The sequence below is a fragment of the Vigna umbellata genome, chromosome 1 (genome assembly GCF_029865625.1).
Source record: "Vigna umbellata cultivar VRB3 chromosome 1, Vumbellata_1.0, whole genome shotgun sequence".
Taxonomy (NCBI): domain Eukaryota; kingdom Viridiplantae; phylum Streptophyta; class Magnoliopsida; order Fabales; family Fabaceae; genus Vigna; species Vigna umbellata.
The window spans coordinates 85,460,951-85,474,442 of NC_142165.1; the positions used below are offsets into that span (position 1 = coordinate 85,460,951).

General features: G+C 32.3%; 1 protein-coding gene and 1 pseudogene across 1 annotated transcript; one reads left to right on the forward strand and one right to left on the reverse strand.

Moving 5' to 3' along the window:
- Positions 1-2,424: 2,424 nt before the first annotated feature.
- On the forward strand, positions 2,425-5,864 carry LOC124844670 (monosaccharide-sensing protein 2-like). The gene is made up of 4 exons (XM_088114216.1): positions 2,425-3,035; positions 3,140-3,942; positions 4,198-4,385; positions 4,542-5,864. The coding sequence occupies exons 1-4, from the start codon at positions 2,459-2,461 to the stop codon at positions 4,966-4,968; spliced, it is 1,995 nt and encodes a 664-aa protein (XP_087970342.1). The 5' UTR covers positions 2,425-2,458; the 3' UTR covers positions 4,969-5,864.
- Positions 5,865-8,090: 2,226 nt separating this feature from the next.
- LOC124844669 (RING-H2 finger protein ATL8 pseudogene) lies at positions 8,091-8,965 on the reverse strand (annotated as a pseudogene).
- Between the last annotated feature and the right edge of the window lie 4,527 nt (positions 8,966-13,492).

Genomic DNA, 13,492 nt, shown 5'->3' on the forward strand with positions numbered 1-13,492 from the left:
TCTCTTTTAAATAAAAGTTGTTTAAATTGATCTCAACCCGTAGACTAGATGATATAGAACCTTTTAACTCTGAATTCAACCATCTTAAGGCAAGACTTAATTAAACAACACACCTATATTACATTAATTATGCTAAAAAAATTGTTTGATGGATTAATGGTAACATGCTATGTTTTCAGGGTTTTTTTTCGTTTATAGGCAAATTTTTTTGTCTTACTAGAGAAGTAGGCAAAAAATTTTAAACTTATGTTTGTAGATAAATTGTGCAACTCTAACGCAACTTTAAATAAAAAAGTTGTGCACGGTCACAACTTTAGAACAATTTTTAAAGGTAAAGTCATGTACTTTCTCACATTTTTTTTATATATGTAATTATAATACATTATTTAATGTTGAAATGGCTATGAGTGAGTTTAGTATAATCGATTATATATTTATTATAATTTATAAACAGTGTATGTAGTTCGGATTATCTAATATTGTAATCAATTACAACAAAAGAAAAATTGGATAAATTAAGATATAATTAATTATAATTTAAGTTTTAATTATAATTAATTATGATTAAGATATAATTAACTATAATTAATTATATCTTATAATATTATAGTTTATAATTCGATTATAAAGTAAAATTATTTTTAAGTATATAACTTTTTTTATGATGAGAATATAATAAAAACATTTATGATATAATATTTAAATCTTAATATATATATATATATATATATATATATATATATATATATTAATCCTGACCATTAAATCACGTTTTATCCAAATCTGTTTTCTGTTCTGTTTGATTATCTCCATAATTTTAAAAATTGATAAATCTTAAAATATTTCTGGAAAATTAAACCGTTTTTTCCCAACTTTCATCTTATTTGACTAATGATCAAAAAAATCTGTAAAGTATGACAAAATGTGAAGAGTATTTTCTATTGGTCGAATTATTTTCTGGTTAGAGTATTTTTTTATCTTTGAAATTATTTTTCAAACATTTTCTAATTCAACAAATGTTGATTTTTTGTTGACATTATTAGAGTAATTGACTGGTTAATATAAATTTGAACTATTTTTCTTAACATTTTTCAGATTTTTTGTGATAATGAAATTATTTTTTGTAATAATTATTTTTCACCAATGTCTACAAAATTATTTTTATCTTTGCATTCAATATTTCTATATTTGGTAGTGATTGTAATATTATTTCAAAACAAATAAAATTTAATAAATTTGAATTGTCTTCCTTAAATAAAATTTTTGGATAAGTATTTGCTTATTTATTTGTTATAATTACTTGCATGTATTACAGTAATAAATTAAGATATTATAAATTAATCAATTATATCTTAATTATAATAAATTATAATTAAAATTTAAATCATAATCCTTTATAATCAATTATATAGTAATAAGAGAAAATGAATAAATACTTGTAATAATAATCAATTATATCTTATCTTAAGTATATCTTAATATTGTAATCAATTACAATGTATTGTAATTCAAATTACATAAATGGTGCATTTCCTAACTATTTTTGCATTACATAAGCAATTGCAACTTTATCTTTTAAAATGTTTAGAACTAAAGTGATGCACGCTCTTCATAACTTCATTTAAAATCATGGAATTATAAGACTTGTCTATGAAACGTAATTTTAATTTTTTTTTTATCTAATTCGATAATAATAATTAAAAAAAAAAACATGTTTTGATCCTATTATAGTGCTAATCACTAACACCCTGGTGTTTCCAAAATAGTAAACTATAATCATGGCGCTCCCCCACAAAAATTTGCAGAGGTTTCGTTTTCAATAACATGTCACGAACATGAAAGACTCATTCCTCCAAGAAATTTGGTGTTGTCACTGGTCCTTTGACTTTCAACCAATTAACCCAACACAATCCCACTTCAACAGTTTCATTTCCAGACCATAGATAATGCAGACATTTGAGGGCACCTTAAAAACTTTGGACACATTAACGAAAACCGTAAACGTATGAAACAAATTAACTAAAACTAAAAAATGCAAACACTTTAGAACATGCTCAGAGTTTGGTATTGTTGCCACAGCTCTACTATCTGAATTATGACTTTTTTCATTGCAGATACGCATCTCTGACGAATAACACTCCAAGTTTTTTATTTGAATATATATACATGCATGCCACCCACATTGTGATCCGCATTTGGAGTATTTTGTTAATTACGTTCTCATCAGCCAACAAAAACAATGAGGGAGGTTGTGATTGTTGCCATTGCTGCAACAGTTGGGAATGTTCTGGTTGGATGGGATAGTTCAACCATTGCAGGTACTCCTATTTTATCAAAGATCTTTCTTATTGTATATTTTATTTTGTTATTCAATCATCACATATTCTGTAGGCATTTTTACATACAATGAAATTTGCATTATATCTGATTACGAAATTCAACAAAGAAACATGCATGCATGCATGCAGGGGGAATGACCTACATAAAACAAGAGTTCAAGCTGGAGACTAACCCCACACTAGAGGGTCTGATTATGTCCACATCATTTCTCACTGGCACTGTTGTTACAATATTCTCTGGGACAGTCTCTGACATGCTCGGAAGGCGTCCGATGCTGATAGCATCATCGATCATGTTTTTCTTTAGCGGTTTGGTGATGCTATGGGCCCCCAATGTTACTGTGGTTCTGTTGTCGAGGCTATTGGATGGAATAGCCCTTGCACTCTCCATAACACTCACTCCTCTCTACATATCAGAGATAGCACCACCTGACATCAGAGGCACTCTCAACACTCTCCCACAGTTTTCCTGCTCTGGGGGAATGTTTCTGGCCTACATCATGGTCTTCTCATTGTCCTTGGTCGATTCTCCAAGTTGGAGAGCAATGCTCGCTGTTGTGTCTATTCCTTCTGTTGCTTATTTTCTTCTAGCTGTGTTTTATCTCCCTGAATCTCCTCCTTGGCTTGTTAGTAAAGGGAGAGTCACCGAGGCTAAGAAAGTTCTGCAAAGACTTCGCAACAGTGAAGATGTTTCAGGTGATATTGTCCCATCTGCATCTTAATCTCTTAAAACATGTTCAACACCAATATTCATAACATGGCAATACGGATATTGATTTGGAGTTTGGTTTGATGTATAGGGGAACTGGCTTTGCTTGCTGAGGGAATGAGTCCAGCGGGTGAAAGCGCCACCATAGAAGAGTACATAGTAACACCTGCCAGTGACCTCATGGCCAACAAGGAAGCAGGGAGAGATTGCATAAAGCTCTATGGACCTAACCAAGGAGGAGTTTCAATGGTTGCCCAACAGGTGAGTGGACAAGGTAGCATGATATCTCGGAGCATGTTAACCTTGTCTCGCCATGGAAGCATTGTTGCTCAGGCTGAAAATCTCAAAGACCCTCTAGTCAATCTCTTCGGGATCGTCCATGATGTCAATCCCCCGCCCCTTGATTCGGGTGGTTCAAGAGCCATGCTAATGGGAGACACGTTTCAGAGCACTGACAATTTGAATGCTCCATTGCTTTCAGCACAAGGCAGTGCTTTTGAGAAGGACAAGGCTTTTGGATCCAAGGATGCATTAGGAACAGGGAATAATGATGCCAACCAACTACCCAAGAGCACTAGCATTGGTGGAGGTTGGAAATTGGTTTATAAATCAGCCGATGGTGGAAGAAACGAAAAGGGGCTCCAAAGGGTTTACCTGCGTGCAGATCCTAATGCTGGATCGGCTCAAGGTTCATTTTATGATGGCTATGACTTGAATGCAGATGGAACTGAGACTTTTCAAGCATCTGCACTTGTCAGCCACTCAGTTCTCTGTCCTAAGAATATAAGCATGAAACCAGAAAATGCTGCCAAACGTACAGGTTTTGGTGGTTTGTCTGATATAGGAGTTAGGCGTGCATTAGGTGTTGGAGTTGGCCTACAACTTCTTCAGCAGGTAAACCAAATTGAGATCCTTCGTTACTGGAAAAACTTCTTGATAAACACTTACCCCGAAAGAAAAGATAACAAGTTAAAGTTACACTTCCTTCCTATGTTGACAACAACTTATACCTTACAAAATTGGTTTGCTTAATTTTATTTATTTATTTTCTTCTCTATAAGTTGGCAATACAGGGCCAAATTACTAATTGGTATGACCATACCCTACAAGCTTCTAGTTAAAATATGACCTTAAAAAATTGTGTTGCAGGCTGCTGGCATAAATGGATTTCTATACTATGCTCCCCAGATTCTTGACCAGGCAGGTGTTGGAGCTCTGCTGTCAAATCTCGGTATTAGTTCAACATCTGCTTCTTTACTCGTAAATATCGTTACAACATTAGCAATGCTTCCTTGTATTGCCCTTTCCATGAGGCTCATGGATGTTGCCGGCAGGAGGTAAGCTTGAATTTCGTTGTTGTCTTTTCACAATTTCTTTTTTTTTTTTTTATAAAAAGTAAAATGTAGTAAAAATGAGACAATGTCTTGGCTCCATCTTATCAGTGCAAGAAAAACAAAAATGTAACAATGGCATTGTATATTTTGTGATGACAGGGCAATAATGTTATACACAATACCCATTCTGATAGTGTCTCTGATGGTACTAATACTCCGGAACTTATTTCACATGAGTGCTACCGCGAATGCAATAGTGACTGCATTGAGTGTGATGGTATACGAAAGCTGCTTCGTCATGGGATTGGGTGCGATTCCCAACATCGTGTGTTCAGAAATCTTCCCAACAAGTGTTCGTGGGATATGCATTTCTATTTGCTCCCTTACGTTCTGGATCAGCATCTTAATAGTGACTTCTTCATTTCCCTTCTTGCTCCAAATCCTTGGCCTTTCCGGGGTCATTGGATTGTTCGTAATTGGGTGCATCGGTGCATGGATATTTGTCTACTTGAAAGTTCCTGAAACAAAGGGCATGCCTTTAGAAGTCATCATTGATTTCTTTGCTATTGGTGCAAGGCCTGAATGAAACGCACTGATGGCAACCAGAGCCTGAGTTCCTCATGGAAAGATTTTTTTTATTGAAATAGTTGTTATTCATTCGCTTCAGACAATTCCTTAACTGTTTCATGAGAACATGTTATACTTTGTAGCTCATACGATTCAAATTTTCTTTTAAAAATTTTAATAATTGGTACCAAAGCTTTGGTTAATGCATATATAGTTGATCCTTTAGTAATATTATAGAAATTAATCGAATCCGAATTTCTTATACTTCAAGAATACAAAACAATATAACCCTTTTCTTTGAAATGCAGAAATCTTATTATTTTGAGCAGGAATCATGAAACTGAGTCAGAGCTTTTATCTCTCAGTTTCATTACTCGTTGAAAAACAACGTTGTAAAAAAAAGCAGAACTTCAAACCGAAGTCTAGGACTCGTTTTTGTCCCTGTTCGAATTCTGTCAACAATTCATAAAATTCAGCTGGGACTTCACTTAGAAGATACAGGACAACGTAATTTCTAATATTTCATTCATCAATTTCTGAGAACTGAATGTGTTGGTTTTCTCTAAAAGTCGATTATTATACTTTTGGTTTTAGGGTTTTGTAATGCTAATTTAATGCACCTGTAACTGCTGAAAATTGTTGCAAAATCTCTTCTAAAATTAGAATCTTTTTTCATGCCACACTGCAGAACATGGAACCCATTTTTGAAACTCATTTTTCCCCACGCAATATGAAAACCACGCAATATGATTTACTTTCTGCTGGTCAGCATAGAAATAGAAGTGAGAGTATTATCTGTTAAGTTGAATAAAAACAGAGTATTGAATGGGTACTTTCTTTATATAAAAACAGAGTGTTAAAGAATATCAGCATAATAATAAATAAACAATAAAGAGACATTTGACTATCCGTACTTTTGGGGAGTGAGAAGAGAAAACGTACGTAGCGTATGATGAGAGGAAACGAGTTGCTGCATATATGTTGGATTGTGTGAGTGAAAAAGTAGGAAAAGGTATACCCAAGTGAAATTAAACAATGTTGAACGTTGAAGTTACACGGTGAATGATGTGTTCACACTAAAGCCGAACATGAGGGGAGAATATAAAAAAGATAACCTAGGAAGGTTATAATGGTGTGTGGGACCTGAGAAGAAAAGTGTTTGAAGATGCCACATTAATGCTGTGGAACTCCCGTAGTCCCTCCATTAACAAATATCTTAATGAATGGGAATTAGGATAGATGCAAGCAAGAAAGGAAGAGCATCTATATATGCTTTAATTTTTGTTCATCTTTTTCTTAACTCCATCAAAATAATAACCATTTCCACTTCCTTTATGTCCCTTCTTTGTCTTGTCTTCCCTTTTAACCTTCATGCACCGTTCTTTTTGGGCACTCCCTTTTTCTCACCGTTTGTTTAATGAAGATGCACTGGAGTTCCACACGTAGTGGAAATTAAGCTTCTTGCACAATGCTTCATAAACTAATGGTCGTGGTTACCTCCGCATGCTCCCAATGCATCTTTCATCATTAATTCAAATGTTCCTTTGACTCATTTCATTCACCTTATTCTCCTTCACGCACCCAATTGCTACATATGGTATTCTAGTAGTTCCAGCTATTGGTTGAAGAATTTCTACACCTTAAAATTAAGGTCAAAGACTACTTCAACCTAGACGATAAAAAACTAAATAAGAACATGACTTAAAGTCCATACCAAATCTTAAAATGATATTTGTGTTGGAAGTGGATGTTAAATTTAATTCAATCACTCAATTATAAAATGACATTTGTATTTTATTATATATTATAATCTTATCTTTATTTTTAGTCGTATAAGAACTAATAATCTAATAGTAAATAATATCATAGATAACAAATTTTAGTAAGATAAATTTTCATTATAATTTTAACATTATATTAAAAAAAAAATTTAAGTGAAACTCAATCTTACAATACTAAAATTAATTTTATTTTTTTCATTTTTATATTATAAGGCGTCTTATCTTTTCATATATGATGTCTAACAATACCAAAAAGTGTATTATTTGTTTTTTATAAATGAATCATAAGCTTAAATCCAAATTTTCATAATTATTGTTGAGATTTATGGAATTTAAAAGCCAATATATAAGTGTCACAAAATACCCATTAATTTCTGGTTAGACTTTGAACTTGGCCTATTCACGGAAGAATTTGCAGTGATATGTTTTTAGTTAAACTAAACTGGGTTTTATGGTCTGAGATGTATATGCAGAAGAAAACAAAAAGCAGGATATATGCAGAGACGAGTCGTCACACACAGAAATTTTGAAAACCACTGCACTGGTTTGTTGTTTGCACAAATGCATTGTGTATATTTTGTTGGCTGGTTTTGTTGGATCACATGCATGGCATGCTCTGTATCTATCTTTTCTACACCTGTCTGTCCACCTGCTTCACCAATTTATTTAGATGTTGATTGCTTTGATGTCCACCATACTAATACTCTCCTTAAACGACATTTTTATTTTGTTTTTAGAGTTAAATACCATTTGTACTTTTATTTTAAATATCCAATAAATTTAATGTGAATTTTCCTTTTCACGTATCTTAATAAATTATTTGTTAAATTAATTCACAATAGAAAATACATTATTAAGAGACTAAAAACATATAAGTTAATATATATATATATATATATATAAATTAAATTTAGAAACTTAAATAAAAATATTAATTTAGTAGACACTAATTTAGAAGAAAAATGTAACAAGTACAAAAAAATTAATCAAACTTATTAAAACATTTTTTTCTTAAAATAATTGACAAAAGCCATCTTCCATTCTAAAATCATTTTTCTCTCATTCTTTCCAAATAAGCCCCCCCTTTGTTAATCGATTTTACATTATTATGAGTAAAAAATATTGATAACTCATTTTTAGTAATAATTTTCAATTTTATTCTAAATATATATACCAATTATCATTTAAATTTAATTAAAACACGACAGTATAATAATTTTGTTACCATATTAATAATTATTAAATCGTTATGAGTGATTACTTTATTAACTTATGTAATAATTTATTTAAAATCAATACTTGAGCAATTTCAAATTAAACTAGACGATCCAAATCCTTAATCCTTCCCTGAAACTAATCCTTAAACAGAAAAAAGGTAGTACTCTTACTCATCCCGCAAAAAACCAGACTCTTTATAAATTACAAAAGGAAGATGCTACTCCTAAATTTCAACTAATGATAATAATAACAACAGTAATAAGCATTAAGCTGGGCCAGAGCGACGTCGTGTTTTATCTATAACATGAACGGATTTCATGGCAAGAAACCGTAATTACTAAACCCGTGGTTAACAATTACATTACGATTATCATCGGCATTGCAGCCGCCACCGGGTTTCGTCTCCGGTTCGCTGGATTCGGCTGCGACCGCCGGGAAGTGGCCGCACTTCTGGCATCGGGCGACTACGAAAGGCGCGCGGCACGAGGGGCACGACGAGTGCGAAGAGAGCCACGTGTCCACGCACGCCACGTGGAACCCGTGCCCGCACTGCGGCAGCACACGGACCTCGTCACCGCCGGAAAATTCATTAAGGCAGATCGGGCACTCCGACCACTTGCAGCGATCACCTTCGCCGGCGTACGTAAACTTCGGCAATGAATTCACCACTCTCTTCTTAAGTCCCTTGTTCGCCGGCGCCGGCGGAGATCCACCGCCGACGACGGAAGATGTTGCCCGACGGAGCCAGGCGCAGCGCGCGATGGCGACGAGGCCCACCACGCAAATGAGGGCGCAGAGGAGCGCCGCCAGGATGACGACGAAGTCGGACTCGACGGCGGCAGCCTCAGGAGGTGGCGCCGCTTGGGACTGGAGGAGTCTGAGGGCGCGTGTCATGTGGAAGCGAAGGGAAAGGATTGGGAAGGTAGAGGTTGATGAGAATGGTGTTTTACAGAGAGAGAAGAGGAGTGCTTGGTTGGAGTGTCACGTTTTGGAAAGTAAAATAATTGTGGTGGGTACTTATAGTCGAGAGGAGGGGTTTAGTTTGGTGGTTTTGTGTTGTGCGTTTTAGGATAAGAGTGAGTGGTGAAGACTTTGACTTGATAATAAATTAACAGAGTGAAATATCGAAAGCTTGCTATAGTACTTCAAACGTTGAATTCCTCTTTTAGGTTTCTGTTTGTTCTACTTGTGAGGTGGGTAATGGCAACGTAGGGAGGGGCCTAGATTTAGGATCATAAATGATTAAGATGAAATAAAACCCTTCTTCCAACCTATCTAACCTTATCTCCTTAAACCTAAATTTTAAGATCCACAACAAAAATTCTAATCATGACATGACGGCTAATTGCTTATCTACTATGACACCTGTTTTTCTTTATATTTATGTTTTTGTTGGTTGTACTTATTAATTCGTATCATGTTTGGTCGAGAAGAATGAAAATTTTGGAAATATCTTCAACTCTTTTGATTTATTTTTAGAAAGCTTAACTTTTGTTTCTGGTGATAGATTAGGAATCTTAATCAAAATACTCTTTTACAATTTTTCTAATTCTTTTAATATCGTTTGGATCTTAGTTATAAAATTATTTTCAGTCTCCAAACTGTGTATAAAGATATATTTGTAAAAGTATGTTTCGTTTACAAGTGATACTTCCATACTCAAGTCACTATTAAACTTAAACTTAAGTTACTTTCTCACTTTATATTTATATTTATAAATTTTGAAATTGACTTATAATTAGTATAATCATGCTTGAATAATCAGTAGTCATACTTATCCGTAAACTTAATTATGAATAATACTCAAAGTGTTTAAATTTTATAACCATTCGGTTATTCTTGGATTTGGTCGGTCAGTTGCTTGATTCAAGTCTTTGCGTGGTGTTGTTGTAAATAATTCGGTTAATAGCTGACCAAGAGTGCGCGGTCATCCCGTACAACTTTGTTTTTATTTTCATATAAAGAAGAAAAACAGAGTTATAATATGGGAGGAAAAGTAAGAAATCATTGCAGCCAAGATGGCAAGGACACGGACTTATCTCTTTTTCTAGTTTCTTGAATGCAATGATGATTGAACTGAGAATAACTAACAGGTATTAATTAAACTACGTACAGTACAAGTTAATTCATAGTTGGAAGTCAAGAGCATAGTACTATGTGTATATTGAAATCACACGCATGTTTTGAAAGTGAATCTAATCTAAAATTTGCAGCGTTGAAAGGAATTAATTCGCGAGAGAGATCAAGTTGAACCAACCGTATCAGTAAGTCTAAAGTTTCGTCTTTGTTGCGTATCTTAGGAGCTGTCAACTTTTTTGAACCTACTCTGTGGATGGCATAAATATAACCATGAATTGCAATTTTCAAGGGACCCTCTTCTAATTTCTGTTCTAGGAAGAGAACAAAAGCAATTGAGCTCTTCCATGTCAATTCTCACTCGGAAATGTTTGTAATGACATTTTTACGACGGATGTTGTACGTACAAAGCAAAAGCTGTCATTCTCAGTTTTTTACGAGTTAGATAGAGATGGTATATGCATACGTTGTCCATTTATTGAAATGGTGTTGTTGAAAGAAAACTTTTTGAGTTTTTCAAAATGATTTTGTCATTTTTGTGGTGGTCAGTCTCGCAAACAAACACATGCTAAACGAGTTCACACGAGTTTAATTTATTTTAACTAATAATTTTAAGTTTAAGTGTTATAATGCAATTGTGATCGAAAGAAGTTGTCTCCTTATAGTCTTGTCCTAACCAAACTGATCAGAGTGCGCCAAACTGAAATTAATTATTGAGAACATATTTGATGTTGGAAAGCAATGTGTTACTCGAAATGGGTTTTCTTTTTGAATTGTTTCTATTTAAATTAAAACGGGATTTTGGTGTTTTGTCAAACAGAGAATCATAAGGAGTTTTAGTTGAGTTTAAAAAGTATCGTTCTTTATATAAAGTGGATGCACCAACCTCATCTTAAACTATAGTGTTATGTTTTAACCACTATATGTCACGTCTCAAAACCAGTTTTGCTAATTTATCTGCCATATTCCATCTTCCATCCAAGTTTTCTGTTTTCCCTTTTTCATGAAAAGAATACAAACTTATTATGATGCTTGGAGTTTAATTAAAGGCCAGTCTTAGCGCAATATATAATGTTCCCCCCTTTCTTTTTATCAAGTAATTTACATTCAGGTTATGTTTAAATAGATAAAGACAAAATAACTTCAGATATCTTATTTATTTTTGAATTAAAAGAAAAACACACACACAATAGATATACACAACTTTCAAAAAGTATGAGAAATATTAAAAAGGTAGGTTTAAGTTTTAAACATTACCTAAATATCTATGAATGCTTCAATGTTATACGAAAGATTTAGCAAATCTTAATAGAATAAGTTCTAGTACTATATTATAAAACTAATTTATTTCAAAAATACAATTCATAAAAAAAGAATAGTATTATTTGATTTTTACACTTGATATTTTGATAACCTTTTTTCCAAACTATCTGCAAACAGAAGTTCTGCACTAATATCAGTAGAGTGGCCGCAATAACCATGGAAACCAAATAAACAAATACTATTTGCAAAACAGTGACAAGATACGGATATGGAGATATAAGATATTTGTTTAATTTATCCATTGCTTAATATTTAAAATAATAATTATAAAAGTTCACCATGATATTTCTGATTTATAAAACTAAAAAAATAAATACATAAAAAATTATAAATAGAAATTATATAAAGCAAATAAAGTAAAAATAATAGCAACAATATTGTTGGATGACAATTTACCAGATCTACTACTACTAAATTATTTTTTCTTGAATAATATTCATGATTATTCTCGTTTTCTTCTCTGTATATATTATTGAAATTGATTGTTATTACTAACCATCAATCCCTTAATGATTATATTTTATCTTCTTTGAATTGATCTACTACTCTATTAATTAGCTCGGGTTTAATAAAGAAACACAACCAAATATAAATGTAATACATATAATCTTTTTTCTTTAGTTTCTGAAGATAATGAACCCAACTTACTTGGCACACCCTTCACAATACATGACCTTCTCTGACATGGTGAAAATCGGTAATGGCTCATGTTTCTCAATTAAACATATTGATTTGTCATTTTTTCTTTACCACATACAGCAACAAGATTTTCTCTTGATAAATTTTTACATGTTCCAAGCATTACTAAAGATTTAATTAGTGTATGCAAATTTCCTCAAGATAATATCAATTTTTTTGAATTCTATATATCCTAACCATTGTTACGCTAAAAATCAAGAAATCAAGGAGAAACTTAAAAATCGCTTATTAAAAGTTTCAGGTTGTGCTTGGTACCCTTTATTAAGACCTATATAACAAACATAAATTTGATTTTAGATTTTCTATATGTTCATTTCTTGTATATAGTTCAAAACATAAAGGTTATCCCTATTTTTCAACTTTTGCACATCTTTACATCTTTAAGCATGTTATTTTCAATGAAAGTCTACTATCTTATTTTATATCTTCTAATCCTTTTTTACATTCAACTACTACATCTAATAGATAATTTTTATCTTCACCTTATACTATTATTCAACCTATATTTTGTTGATACTCATTTTACATCTATTAATAATCAATTTAATGGTCCTACTTTACATTATCTAATGGTCCTATTAATAAACATAAATACTTCTTGTTCTTTCCTATGCCTATTGTACAACCTATTGTTTCTATTTCAACACCTAACGTGACTCGATTATATACTCACATTTTTTTTTATTTCAGAATCTGAAATATAACATTTATTTTTATATTCAAAGTTTTCTAATATCCTTGAATGAGCAAATAACCAAATGAGACAGTTTAGAGATTTAAAATTCAAGATCGCACACTAAGCATCATCGTTCACTTAGATATCTGTGGAGGTATACTCGTCTAATGAACACTTTGCTCGCTCAATGACCAATCCTCTTTAGATTTTAATTAAGTGTATTTTGCACATAGAGGGAATTAACTCGCCCAATGAAGAAGTATTGAGAGTGCATACAAAAAATCTCTAGATAATTTTTTCTTAGCGAGTGATTTATTTGTCAAACTAGTCAATCATTCAGGAACTTTTTGCAAAGGCTCGCCTAGTAAGTAAAACAAACTAAGCTCTCTGAATTTTCAAAAATCGAATTTCGATCAACAAATGAATAGCTCGTCCAACAAGTTTGCATAATTTTATTAACTTAACAAATATATCATATCAATCAATTGGCCTATCTAAACAATTTTATTCCTTTCTTATGTTAAAAGTGTTGTGTTTAGTTTGAAAATGACTTTAAACAAAATAATTGATTCTTAAAATGTATATCTTAAATGATCATTACTGGAAGAGACATACAACATTACATGTATCATATTAATAGAAATCTCAATCATAATTCAATTATACAAATTCATTCACATATCACTAAATTTCTCAAATAAATTAAAATGACAATGTTACATTTACTACCAAATCATTTAATTAAGATACTACTAGAAAGTCTTGTTAGA

What these genes read in the sequence shown, in the direction of transcription:
- LOC124844670 (XM_088114216.1), top strand. Translation starts at nt 2,459, where the DNA reads ATGCATGCAGGGGGAATGACCTACATAAAACAAGAGTTCAAGCTGGAG. An exon ending in GCCTACAACTTCTTCAGCAG is followed by an intron (nt 3,943 to 4,197) that starts GTAAACCAAATT and finishes ATTGTGTTGCAG; the next exon opens with GCTGCTGGCATAAATGGATT. An exon ending in ATGGATGTTGCCGGCAGGAG is followed by an intron (nt 4,386 to 4,541) that starts GTAAGCTTGAAT and finishes TTGTGATGACAG; the next exon opens with GGCAATAATGTTATACACAA.